Genomic DNA, 12497 nt, shown 5'->3' with positions numbered 1-12497 from the left:
TGAGTGGTATACCTTCAGTTTTCTGAATTATCTTTAAGAGGCATTCCACTGCAAAAGTCCAGGTATTTATAAAGATCATTCATACCCTTACAGAAACCTCCCCAGAAACATCCTTCCTTGTATGCTCTTTGCACAGGCAGGCCAATTTCTGCAGCCTCTTTTCAATGTTCTGTGCACATTCCTCCATTCCACTGGAAGGATTTTACCTGTAGACCCTTTCCCTCCAACCCCCTTCCCAGGCACTCCATTCAATGCAACATGTACTCATGAATAGCTACAAGAATGCTGGCATTGTTGTGGGAAATCAGCTGCAGCTTTTTAAAGCATTGGACAGACCCCACTTGTATTGTGAACAGTTTTGGGCCCCATCAAAGGAGGAATGTGGTGGCATTAGAGGGGGCCCAGAGGAGGTTGATGAAAATGATCCCAAGAATGAAATGGTTAATGTATGAGGAGCGCTTGATGGCTCTGGGCCTGTACTTGCTGGAGTTTAGAAGAATGGGGGGGGGGGGGGATCTTATTGAAACCTATTGAATATTCGAAGACCTAGATAGAGTGGATTTAGAGAGGATGTTTATGATAGTTGGGGGTTCTAGGACCAGAGGGCACCCGCTCAGAATAGAAGGATATCCCTTTAGAACAGAGGTGAGGAGGAAACTCTTTAGTCAGAGGGTGGTGAATCTGTGGAATTCATTGCCACATATTGCTGTGGAGGCAAAGTCACTGGGTATATTGAAAGCGGAGGTTGATAGGTTCTTAGATTAGTAAAGGCGTCAAGGGCTATGGCAAGCAGGTAGCAGAATGGGGTTTAGAGGAATAATAAATCAGCCATGATGGAATGGCCGAGCACACTTGAGGGGCCAAATGGTCTCAGTCTAATTCTACATCTTATGGTCTGATGGAAATTCGATACCTATATCCACCATTCCTGAAGCAGATTGACTTGAAAAAAGGGAACCTGCTCATGCGATATTGGAACTGTGTTTCGTCACCATTTTTGAGTGAGCCTTTTGGAACAGCACCAGGGAGACTAATACCATCATTTTAGCTTTCAGCGGCTGATGACCTCAGTGTTCCTGGTATTTAATTGAAGGAACATTAGGTTCTATGCTGGAGGAAGGAAGCATGGAGGAGTGGGATGGGAAATAAGTCATTACGGGTGAAAGTCTCACTAATATTGGGCAGATAAGAACAAAATACAGTTCTGTAGTGATGGACTTAGAAACATTAGCTATGTAATGAGCACTTTGGATGCTATTTATGGCAATGATCAGAGCCACTTTGGTATTGTATTACAGATGGACACCAACTTGGCAGTGCCATTTCCAGGTCTTTTGACAGGAGGCTATAAATGGATTGGAGATATTCCACTTGTAACAGTATTACATTATACTTTCATTGACTTAGTAAGAAATAAAGATATATTTTCTAAACTGCCTGTAATTAAAATATTGTTTCTAATAATTGGTTCTGAGTGTGTTCCCAATTAAATAAGAAACACTTCTTGCTTTGCTAATTACCAATTATGATGAATGATTTTGATGGCAAATGGTTTATTTTTAAATACAAAGAGCAATATATATGCTCACAATATTTATTGAAAGCAACAAAAGTATCTGCAAATGCTGGAAATCAGAAATAGAAACAGATATTTATCCCTACATGCAGGTCAGGCAACATCTGTAGCTCATAGTTAACATTTTAGATTCTGTTAGCACTTTATCCTTTTTACTAGTGCTGCCCCAACTGCTGATTGATTCTGACATTTTCTGTTGATTGAAAGAAAATCTCAGATTTTTTTGAAAACTTTGACCGTTTGTAATTGCCTAGAAATGTTTGTGTATTTTAATGGAATTATAACAGTAACTTCTTTTTGCCTAGAATCGGACATCAAAGAACTTATTGAAAAAAAGCAGTATTTTAAGGCTGACTGCCACCTCATCAAATTGGAACATGAACAATATACTGATGATACAACCAAGGCTGATGAAGAACTTGTCAAAGAGCAAAAGAAAGGAATAGAATCGCTGTACGAGATACTTAGTGCTGAAATTTTCACAGTGGCAAAAAACTCAATGAGCATTTCCAAGGAAAACCCGGATCTGTTGAAGATGGCAGTAAGAGTGATCTTACAAGAAGAAAAAGCAGATCAAGTATATCTGGAGGAAAAGGAGAAACCTGGAGCTGTTGCAGAAGTTAGGCCAAGAAGATGGGAAACTAAATGGTTAAATACTATAGAGCAATCTGTCAATGAAAGATTAGGTGAGCTACCCAGTATTCCTGATGCTGCCAAAGTCAAAATGCTTTCTGAGTGTTTAGTGCAGCATCATAAAAAACTGAAAGAGGATTTTGACACCATTGTGAACTGTATCAAGCCATGTTATCCTCAAGAGTACAACATATGCAAAAAGTATGTGGAATATTATCATAAAAAAAGTTCATCTCTCATGGAACTAATCATAGAAAGTAAACCAAAAGGAAAAGATGTTTATCCTTTTTTGCACTGGATTTACTCCTGTTATCCAAAGTAAGTTGGATAAATATCCACGTACATTTAATTTATTTACTGTATTATTGTCAAGTATTGTATTCTAAGATCAAGATTTTCTTACCTGCTTACCTTATTGTACATCATTAAATGACAATATGGTTCTGGCATAGAAGGAGACCATTTACATCACCATATATAAGCCGACTCAATGACCAGGGCAACTGACTAGTTCCATCCCCAGCCCCTTCTCTGTGGCATTTCAAATTTTCCTCACAATTGATTCAATTCCTCTTAACAGCTGGAGGTGGAGGTGGAATCTACCTCCACCTACATCTGCAGGCAGTAGATGTCACATTCCAACCAAATGCTGCTTTAAAAATGTTTTCTTCTTGTCACTCTTAATTTTCCGCACCTGTATTTTGTATCTGTAATGTTTAGTCCTTAACCTCACTGCCAATAGGAACAAACTCCAACTATCCACTCTGTCTAGAACCCCTCTTCATTTTAACTCTCTCAGCCTTCTTTTCTCCAGCAATCTTCCATCATTGAAAATGGTCTCTCAGCCCAAGAACCATTCTCTTCTGGTTCTCTTCTGGACTCTTTCTAATATTTTTACATCCTTCCTATAATAATGTGACTACAAATAGAATAAAGTACTCCAGCCATGATCGGACCAACTTTTTTTACAAATGGATAGCATGTCCTTCCTGCCTTCCGTTGATAAATCCCAGACTGTCTGACTTATTAACCACTTTGTCAATGTGGCGTGCCACTTTTTGTGATCCATACATATATTTAGCCACATTCTTCTACTCTTATGATTTAAAAATGTCTTCTCCCCATTCTTCCCCAAAACCTTAAGGGTGCATCTCCACATCTAGCTGATTCATATAAAGCAATAGTCATTGGGAACCACTGGAATTTCACACAGAATATATTTACAGAAAATTGGATGAATTCAATCCCATCACTACACCAGAAATTACACTCTACATTGCCCTTCTGTTCTACTATTTCATAGTCCAAGTTCTGCTTTTAGCAATGTCATTCAGAAAAGCAGTCTGCTTTCATAGATGTACTGTTAATGCCCAGCCCAAGTACACCACCAGCTCCTATGATTTGCCCTCTCTTCCCACCTGTATCCAAACTCACAGACTGCTTGACAGTCATCCATATTGAATGAGCAGAAATCTCTTCTGAATAAAAGACAGGGAAGGGCAAATCAATTGCTTTCAGACACCTTCATAAGCTCTGTTTCCTAGCCATTCTTTCAATTTCCTTGCCATAGAAACTGTCTAAAATAACTGGATCACTCTCATTGATAGATTTAGACCTGAGATAAGTTTCCAACTATCACTAAGATACAAGTAAGACTAAGTTTACTTCGTTTATTTTTTGCATCATTACAAGGTTTCTGCTCATCTGATGCTGAAATTACTTTACAGTTCACCACTCCCTCACACTCCAAGTTCAGCTTCCTTTTTCTGTCTTCTGTAAACTCAAAATCATACTGTTGTCCATATCTTACTTAACACCAAGTCTAATTAAACCATTTATGCTGTGCTTATCAGCTAACATTAACTCTTGATCAGGAATATCTCAATTTGAAAAATCTTAACAGATGTAAAATTGGCCACCTATGTCCACTCATCTCCTGAGCCTGTATTCCAATGTATCACTACTCTTCCAGTTTTGAACTATTAATCAATCCTCATTTCAGTCATTTTCTCTTTGGCAGTCATGTCTTCATTTGGAAAGGCTCCAAAGTCTTACATTCTGTGGTGATCTACATATACCTGTCTGGACACACCCCCTGCTGACTGCTGCTGTGGCTCCTCCCACAGACCCCAGTATAAAGGCGATTGAGGTCTGAGCCCGGCCTCTCAGTCTCCAGGATGTAGTATGGTGGTCAACCACTGCGTGTTCCTTCTTCCAGTCAATAAAAGCCGATATCTCGCCTTTACGTCTCAGAGAGAGTTATTGATGGTGCATCACATTCCCTCCTCAAATCTCTCTGCTCTGCTCCAGTTTTTTCTCTCCATTATCTTGCCTCTTTGACCCAGTTTCAGTCAACTTCAGACCTCATTATGTGGTTGTGTGTCAAATTTTTCATGTGAAAGAAAAGTGGCTATTGGTTTTTGATAGTAGTGTAACTGTCCATTGAGTGTATAGTGTATTGATGATTGACATATTTTAGTTTTCAAAATGCTGTTAGGAAACACATCAAATTAGTCGATGTGAAAACTTATGATTCCTTGTTCAGTCTTCTCAGTACCGTCACACAATCTGAAGAAACAAGTCAGGAAATGTCAAAGACCTTGCTCCCAGAGAGGATGATCAGTCATTTGAAAAGTGAATACTTTACTGCCTTACAGGTAAAACATTTATCACTTCCTTGCATTTAAAATGTACAAATAAACTTAAAATTGTAATTGTGACTTATGTGGTCGAGCAATCACAGAAGTCATTTGTTGCAATACTTTTTAGCTGGCCTTTTGGAAGCATTAATGATTGCACAGTATATGCTTCTCTAAATTCATTTGCTTCCTTTATTTCAGTCAGATACCAGAACACATATGTATAAGAGTCTCTGTATTGAAGAGGACAAATGGAAAAGTGAAGAAGAACCAATTGTGCTGAATGGGTATTACCACAGTGAGCTACCTATTGACATAATCCAGGTACACAGAACAGCACTAAATAAAATAAAAAGATCTGTGCACCCGTATTTCCAAAAGAATACTTTATTCTAGTTAAAGGGAGAACAAAGCAAATCCCAATGAAATGGCATAATTCAATCCAGGGGATTGCCACAGAGACCAGGTTACTGGCACTGAGCATGGGTCTGTGCTGAAGAAGGTAAAGAGGGAGAAGAGGGGAACAGTAGTGATAGGGGACTCAGGGAAACAAACATGATATTCTGTGAATGTGAATGGGACAACCCGGATGGTATGTTGCCTCCCAGGTGCCAGGGTCAGGGGTGTCTCAGATTGTGTCCACAGCATTTTAGAGAAGGAGGAAGGGCAACCAGATGTCTTAGAACATATTGGTATCAACGACATAGGAAGGAAAAGTAACAAGGTCTCTAGGAAGAAAGCTGAGAGGCAGGACTTCCAGGGTAGTAATGTCTGGATTGCTACCTGTCCCATGTGCCAGTGAGGGTAGAAACAGGATAATTTGGCAGATAAATGTGTGGCTGAGAAGCTGGTGTAGGGGGCAGTGCTTCAGGGTCTTGGATCATTGGGATCTCTTCTGGGGGAGGTATGACCCATACAAAAGGTTGACCTGTTGCACCTGAACCCGAGGGAGACCAATATTCTCACGGGCAAGTTTGTTAGAGCTGTTGGGGAGGGTTTAAACTAATTTGGCAGAGGGGTGGGAACCAGAGTGGAGGGACTCAGAATAGGACAGATGGTAACAAAAGAAAGATGACATGCAGTCAGACTGTCAGGAAGGGCAGGCAGATGACAGGACTTAATTGCAGTCAGCAGGGTGAGTGTCAGTGCATTAGGGATGCAGAATCAAAAAGGGTAGTAAATACAGCACTCAAAGTGTTATATCTCAATGTACGGAGTATGAGAAATAAGGTGGATAATCTTGTTGCACTGTTACAGATAGTCAGGAATGATGTTGTGGCCATCACTGAATTATGGCTGAATAACAGTTGTAATTGGGGTTGAATGGCCAAGGTTACATGTTGTATCAGAGGGATAGGAAGGTAGGCAGGTGGGGTGGCATGGCTCTGCTGGTGAAGAATGGCATCAAATCAGTAGAAAGATGTGACATACGATTGGAAGATGTTGAATCCTTGTGGGTTGAGTTAAAAAACCTCAAGGGTAAAAGGATTCTGATGGCAGTTATATACAGGCCTACCAACAGTAGCAGCGATGTGGACCACAGATTGCAACAAGAAATAGAAAGGGCATGTCAAAGGGGCAATGTTATGGTAGTCACGGGAGATTTTAACATGCAGGTCGATTGGGAAAATCAGTTTGGTAATGGGCCTCAGGAAAGTGAGTTTGTTGAAAACCTATGAGGTGGCTTTTCAGAGCAGTTCGTCATTGACTGGGGGATCTGCTATACTGGATTGGGTAAGGAACCGGAGGTGATTATGGAGCTTAAGGTAAAAGAGCCCTTAGGAGGCAGTGATCACAATATGATTGAGTTCAGCTTGAAATTTGATGGGGAGAAATTTGACATAGCAGTATTTCAGTGGAGTAAAGGAAAGTACAGTGTTATGAGAGAGAAGATGGCCAAAGTAAATTGGAAGGAGCTGCTGGCAAGTATGACAGCAGAGCAGCAATGGTTTCAGTTTCTGGGGAAAAAAGAGAAAGGTGCAAAATCAAAGAAATACTCAAATGACAAAATAGTACAGACTAAATGGGCTGAATGGCCTAATTCTGCTCCTATGTCTTGTGGTCTTCCGGTCTTACAACTGTGGCTGACAAGGGAAGTCAAAGCTAAAGTTAAAAACAAAAGAGAGGGCATACAATAAAGCAAAAATTAGCGGGAAGGTAGAGGATTGGGAAGTTTTTAAAAACCTGCAGAGAGCAACTAAACGAATCATTAGAAGGAAAAAGATGAAATATGAAAGCAAGCTAGGAAACAATATCAAGGTGGATAGTAAAAGCTTTTTTAATTATGTAAAAAAAAAAATAAGAGAGATGAGAGCAGATACAGGACCACTAGAAAATGAGGCCGGAAAAATAGCAACAGTCGACAAGGAAATGGCTGATGAACTAAATGAGTATTTTGCATCAGTCTTCACTGTGGAAGACACTAACATTGTGTCAGGTGTTGTAGTGTGTGAAGGAAGAGAAGTGAGTGCAGTTACTATGACAAGGGAGAAGGTGTTCCAAAAGCTGAATGATCCAAAGGTACATAAGTCACATAGACCAGATGAACTACACCCTAGGATTGTGAACAAGATAGCGTTAGAGATTGTGGTGGTATTATCAATGTTCTTTCAAAAATCATTGGACTCTGGCATTATACCAGAGGTCTGGAAAATTTCAAATGTCACTCTACTCTTTAAGAAAGGAGGAAGGCAGCAGAAAGGAAATTATAGACCAGTTAGCCTGACCTCAGTGGTTGGGAAGATGGGGAATCTATTGTTAAGGATGAGGTGTTGGAGTACTTGGTGACACAGGACAAGGTAGGACAAAGCCAGCATGGTTTCTTAAGGGAAAATCCTGCCTGATGGACCTGTTGGAATTCTTTGAGGAGATTACAAGTAATATAGTTAAAAGGAGTTCAGTGATGTTGTATATTTGGACTTTCAGAAGGCAACGTGCCACACATGAGGCTGCTTACCAAGTTAAGACCCCATGGTATTACAGGAAAGTTACTAACATGGTTAGAACATTGGTTGATTGGTAGGAGGCAGTGAGTGGGAATAAAAGGATCCTTTTCTGGTTGGCTGCCAGTGACTAGTTTTGTTCTGCAGGGATCAGTGTTTGGGATCGCTTCTTTTTATGCTGTATATCAATAATTTATATTATGGCTTTGTTGCCAAGTTTTCAGATGATACAAACATTGATGGAGGGGCAGGTAGTATTGAGGAAACAGGAAGACTGCAGAAGGACTTAGACAGATTAGGAGAAGGGGCAAGAAAGTGGCAAATGAAATCCAATGTTAGAAAATGCATGGCTGTGCACTTTGGTATTGGAAAGGAATGTGCAGACTATTTTCTAAACAGAAAAATTCCAAAAATCTCAGATGTGAAAGACTTGGGAGTCCTTGTGCAGAACACCCTAAAGGTTAACTTGCAGGTTGAGTTGGTGGTGTGGAAGGCAAATGCATTGTTAGCATTCATTTCAAGAGGTCTTGATTACAAGAGCAAGGATGTGATGCTGAGGCTTTATAAGGCACTGGTGAGGCTTCACCTAGAGAAATGTGTACAGTTTTGGGCTCCTCATTTTAGAGATGTGCTGGCATTGGAGAGGGTCCAGAGGCAGTTCACAAGGATGATTCCAGGAACTAAAGGGTTTGGGTTCTGGGTCAGTACTGACTGGAATTTAGAAGGATAAGGGGGATCTCATTGAAACCTTTCGAATGTTAAAAGGCCTCGACAGAATTGATGTTTCCCATGGTGTGGGAGCCTAGGACAAGAGGGCACAGCCTCAGGATAGGTCATCCATTTAAAATAGAGATGCAGAGACATTTTTTTAGCCAGAGGGTGGTGAGTTTGTGGAATTATTACCACAGATGGCTGTGAAGGCCAGATCATTGGGTATATTTAAGGCAGAGAGTGACAGATTCTTGATTGGACATAGCGTCAAAAGTTACAGGGAAAAGGCCAGGGAATTGAGTTAAGGAGGGAAAATGAGATCAGCCAGAATTCCAGGATTGAAAGTTGGAGCAGACTCAATTGACCAAATGCCCTAACTCTGCTCCTTTGTCTTATGTTCATATAATTGGCAATCTTTAGCAATCTAAGTCATTTTTCAACAAACACTTTAACATTTCACTACCCGAATTAATGTTCCACAAAACAGCAGCAGATTCAGAATCTCCAGGCGTTTGTTTGTAAGTTGGTTCATCAAAATGATTTTTATTTGCCAGTTTGTTGATCCACCCAGCACAACAATTTGACCGTCCAGCAGAATAACCAAAGCAGTGAATGATGCCACTTCTGCCTTCCTGCCTGTCCTTTCGATATAAAGTATATCCTTTGATGTTCAGCTTCCAACTATGTCCTTCTTTCAGCCACAACTCAGTGATGTCCACAATGTCATACCGACCAATCTCTATTTGTGCCACCAGTTTGTCCACCTTATTCCGAATGGTACATGCAATTAAATACAGCACCTTCAGCCCTGCATTCTTCACCCTTATGAATTTTGCCTCTGTGGTACAACTTTACTCTTTGCTCTGTCTGCAGTTGTACCCAATAATTGGCTTGCCCTTCTGTACATATTACACCATTTACTTGCAAATTGCTGGCTCGTCCTCAGCTCTATCTATCATACTGGTTCCCATCTCCCTGCCATATTAGTTTAAACCACTCCCAAAAGCTCTAGCTAACCTGCCCACAAGGATATTGGTCCTACCTGCCCCAGAAGAGGTCCTAATGATCCAGAAATCTGAATAGGCTGGGTTTGGTTTCTCTGGAGTGCAAGAGGCTGAGAGGTGAACTGATATATCTATATAAAGTTATATAAGAGACGTAGATAGTATAGGTCGTCCTAATGAACACTAACTCTCTACTTCTTTATTTCTGTTTTATTTCATGACTTATTTTTACTTAATTATTTAATAGACATATATACTTACCGCTTTTTTCTCTATATTTATTTATCATGTATTTTTTTGTACTGCTGCCGTAATGTTAACAATGCTGATGAGTTTAAAACTGATTCTGATTCTGATAGAAGCATCAAAGTAAGAGCTTATTGCTTTAAGGTGCGAGGAAGTAGTTTTAAAGTAGACTCAAAGGGATCTTTTTTACACAGTATCAGGAACTCTTTGCGAGAGGAGGTGGTGGAATTAAATACAAATCACTATCGTTAAGAGATATTTAGAAAGGCACTGAAAAAGGCAAAATGTAGATGAGCCTAGTATGAGCAAATGGATCAGTGTAGATAGGAAAAAAGTTTTGCATGAACTTTGTCGGCCAAAAGTTCTGTGTTGAAGCCTTAAATTTAAATCATAACATCAAGCATATCAGAATCTAAGTTGAACTGAAAATAATAGTAATGAAAATATACCAATAACATTGATTTTTACTGTATCCAACCTTCTTCCAAGTATGAAAACAAAGAATTTTAGTCCACTCACTCTGAAAATCTGCAGTAACAGTTCAATTACAAAAAATCTTACAATCACTAGAAAAAATGCAGAACTGGTAGACATTACTTTCAATTTAGCGTTCTGCATAAATCACTTTATTTCTTCTCTATTTACTTAGTGCCAGTCTGTACTGACATTCTGTTTAAAACAAGAAATTACTATTATGTTTTCATGCTGTTGTACATTGGTCAACTGCTGATCTTTACCCTCTAATAACTAAATGTGTTTTTATCCTTTATCCCTCAGATAATTGTAGGGGCAATCCAGGAAACTGGAACTCTTACTAACGAGATGGTTGACAAAACAGTTGTCATCATGCTGGAGGAAGCACATTCCTTCCTGGGAAGGTACAACAGATCTGTAATATATAGAAACGTTTGTCTCCTTTTAAAATCATGACTTCAAACCAGTACAAAATTATATAATAAAAGATGCACTTTATTTTTCCTGATTTCTGAACAAATGTGTGGTTCTCGCTTGAAAGTGAGATGCATAGTTTTCGGCCGGGCATAAGAAGTTATCATCTTTGATACTATTTCATTTCCTCCCTGTCTGAGGAAAAAAACATTCAAAAGTTAAAACTCAAACTTACCATCTTAAATAAGAATATTACATTCTTCATGCACAATGCAACATTTTTGACACCCGGTGATCACAGAGGGTCTCACAGAGATCAGTGGGCTCCTTCTCCAGAATCACCTGGATACAGATAAAACCATGGAAGAGAGCAGCAGTCAGAGGAAGAACCAAGATGGCCACATCTTACTTGGACTTATTAACTGTCCAGGAGATCTCCAACTTGCTTTCCCCATTCTATATAAGATAACCTACAATGAGGACCTGAGGAGTACACAGTCAGAAATACAATCTCCTATACTCCTTGCAAATGTGGAACGTAGACTAATCCTGGCTATAGGGACCTCTAAGTTCATGAACCAGCTTAAAAATATGTTTGACTGAACAACTCAAGTCATGCTTTTCATTGTTTTCTTCAAGTTTCTGATGAAATAAAGTGAAAGCATTTTACAAGATACATACTTGTCCCATCCTTGGTTTTTCAAATCAGTACTTAGTCCCATAAAAAATCCAGCTTTGGGTTCTGAGTCAGACACTACTTAAATAAGGACTCATTTCCCAGCTTCATATAAAAGGAAACATGTGTTGTTTAGAGAAATATGCACTGGTAAAGATCAGCTTTAATTTTACATGGAAAATTGCAACATCCTGAGGACTGCCAAGTCACGACATTCTCATATTCAGGACTTTCCATTATATTAAATGGCAACTATGGAAATGCCCAGAGATTGTAATAAACTAGAAACAAACATATATATCTATGAAAAAGATCTGTACAAAGTTGTAATCAACCAAAAATTAATTTTAAACTAGACTGCAAGAACCTCATCCCATCTACTGGAGTTCTTGTCATTAAATTTAAAGGATTAGTAATAAAATTTGATTAAAATATAATTATAAAATGAATCTCCACTTATCTAAGACATGACAAATGAAGAAGAAAGTCCTTTAAACAAATCAGGAACACTTAACAGTGTAAAAAAATTGACACCTGAGTCATTAACTGATTACTGGAATGGTGGGTTTGTAATTGGGTGATGAAACAGATTATGCTTTATCTGTTTTAATTTAGAAGAATAAGTGGTGATCTCACTGAAAATTACAAAACTCTTAAGGAATTGACAGACTAGATGTAAGGATGATGTAAGGATCTGTTGGTGTAACTGGAAACAAGAGTTGTAGTTTCAAAATGTGGGTTTAGCTATCTAATCCACCACAATTCTAAGAGATTCTTTTACATAGAATGACAAATCTCTGAATTGTTTCCTGTAGATGCCTGCTGATGCTCAATTATAGAGTATACACAGGACTGAAATGAATGTAAATTTTCAATTATTAACAAAATCAAGGGATAAAATGTTAGATCAGTAAAGTAGCACTGAGAATAAAAGATCAGCCATGATGTTAGCAAACATGCGGAGGAGTGTATGATATACTAATCCCTGCGTTCCTATGTATAAACAAAGTGTATCTTGCAGCTGAGCTGCATGTCTTTGACCTGACAGTTTTTGAATTTGAAGTCCTTTGTCAAAATGACAATGAACATGGTTTTGGTTTGTTTTGCAGATCAAGAATGTGAGGCTTGTTAGGTAAAGGTTCCAAGGGAAAGTTTTAGAAGGGTGCAGTGGAGAGTGAGAAG

The 12497-nt window shown here is 39.1% G+C and overlaps 1 protein-coding gene across 1 annotated transcript in view; it reads left to right on the top strand.

Moving 5' to 3' along the window:
• LOC132386384 (tumor necrosis factor alpha-induced protein 2-like) overlaps positions 1–12497 on the top strand; it is a 43369-nt gene that overhangs the window by 15112 nt on the left and 15760 nt on the right. The window contains exons 4-7 of the mRNA XM_059958636.1: positions 1882–2527; positions 4755–4866; positions 5050–5172; positions 10529–10629. Of these exons, the coding sequence (XP_059814619.1) occupies positions 1882–2527; positions 4755–4866; positions 5050–5172; positions 10529–10629 (982 nt within the window). The remainder of the gene's footprint in view (positions 1–1881; positions 2528–4754; positions 4867–5049; positions 5173–10528; positions 10630–12497) is intronic.

The sequence above is a fragment of the Hypanus sabinus genome, chromosome 2, assembly GCF_030144855.1.
Source record: "Hypanus sabinus isolate sHypSab1 chromosome 2, sHypSab1.hap1, whole genome shotgun sequence".
Lineage (NCBI taxonomy): Eukaryota > Metazoa > Chordata > Chondrichthyes > Myliobatiformes > Dasyatidae > Hypanus > Hypanus sabinus.
Note: the sequence above shows the minus strand (reverse complement) of the source record. Positions and strands in the feature narration are given on the sequence as shown.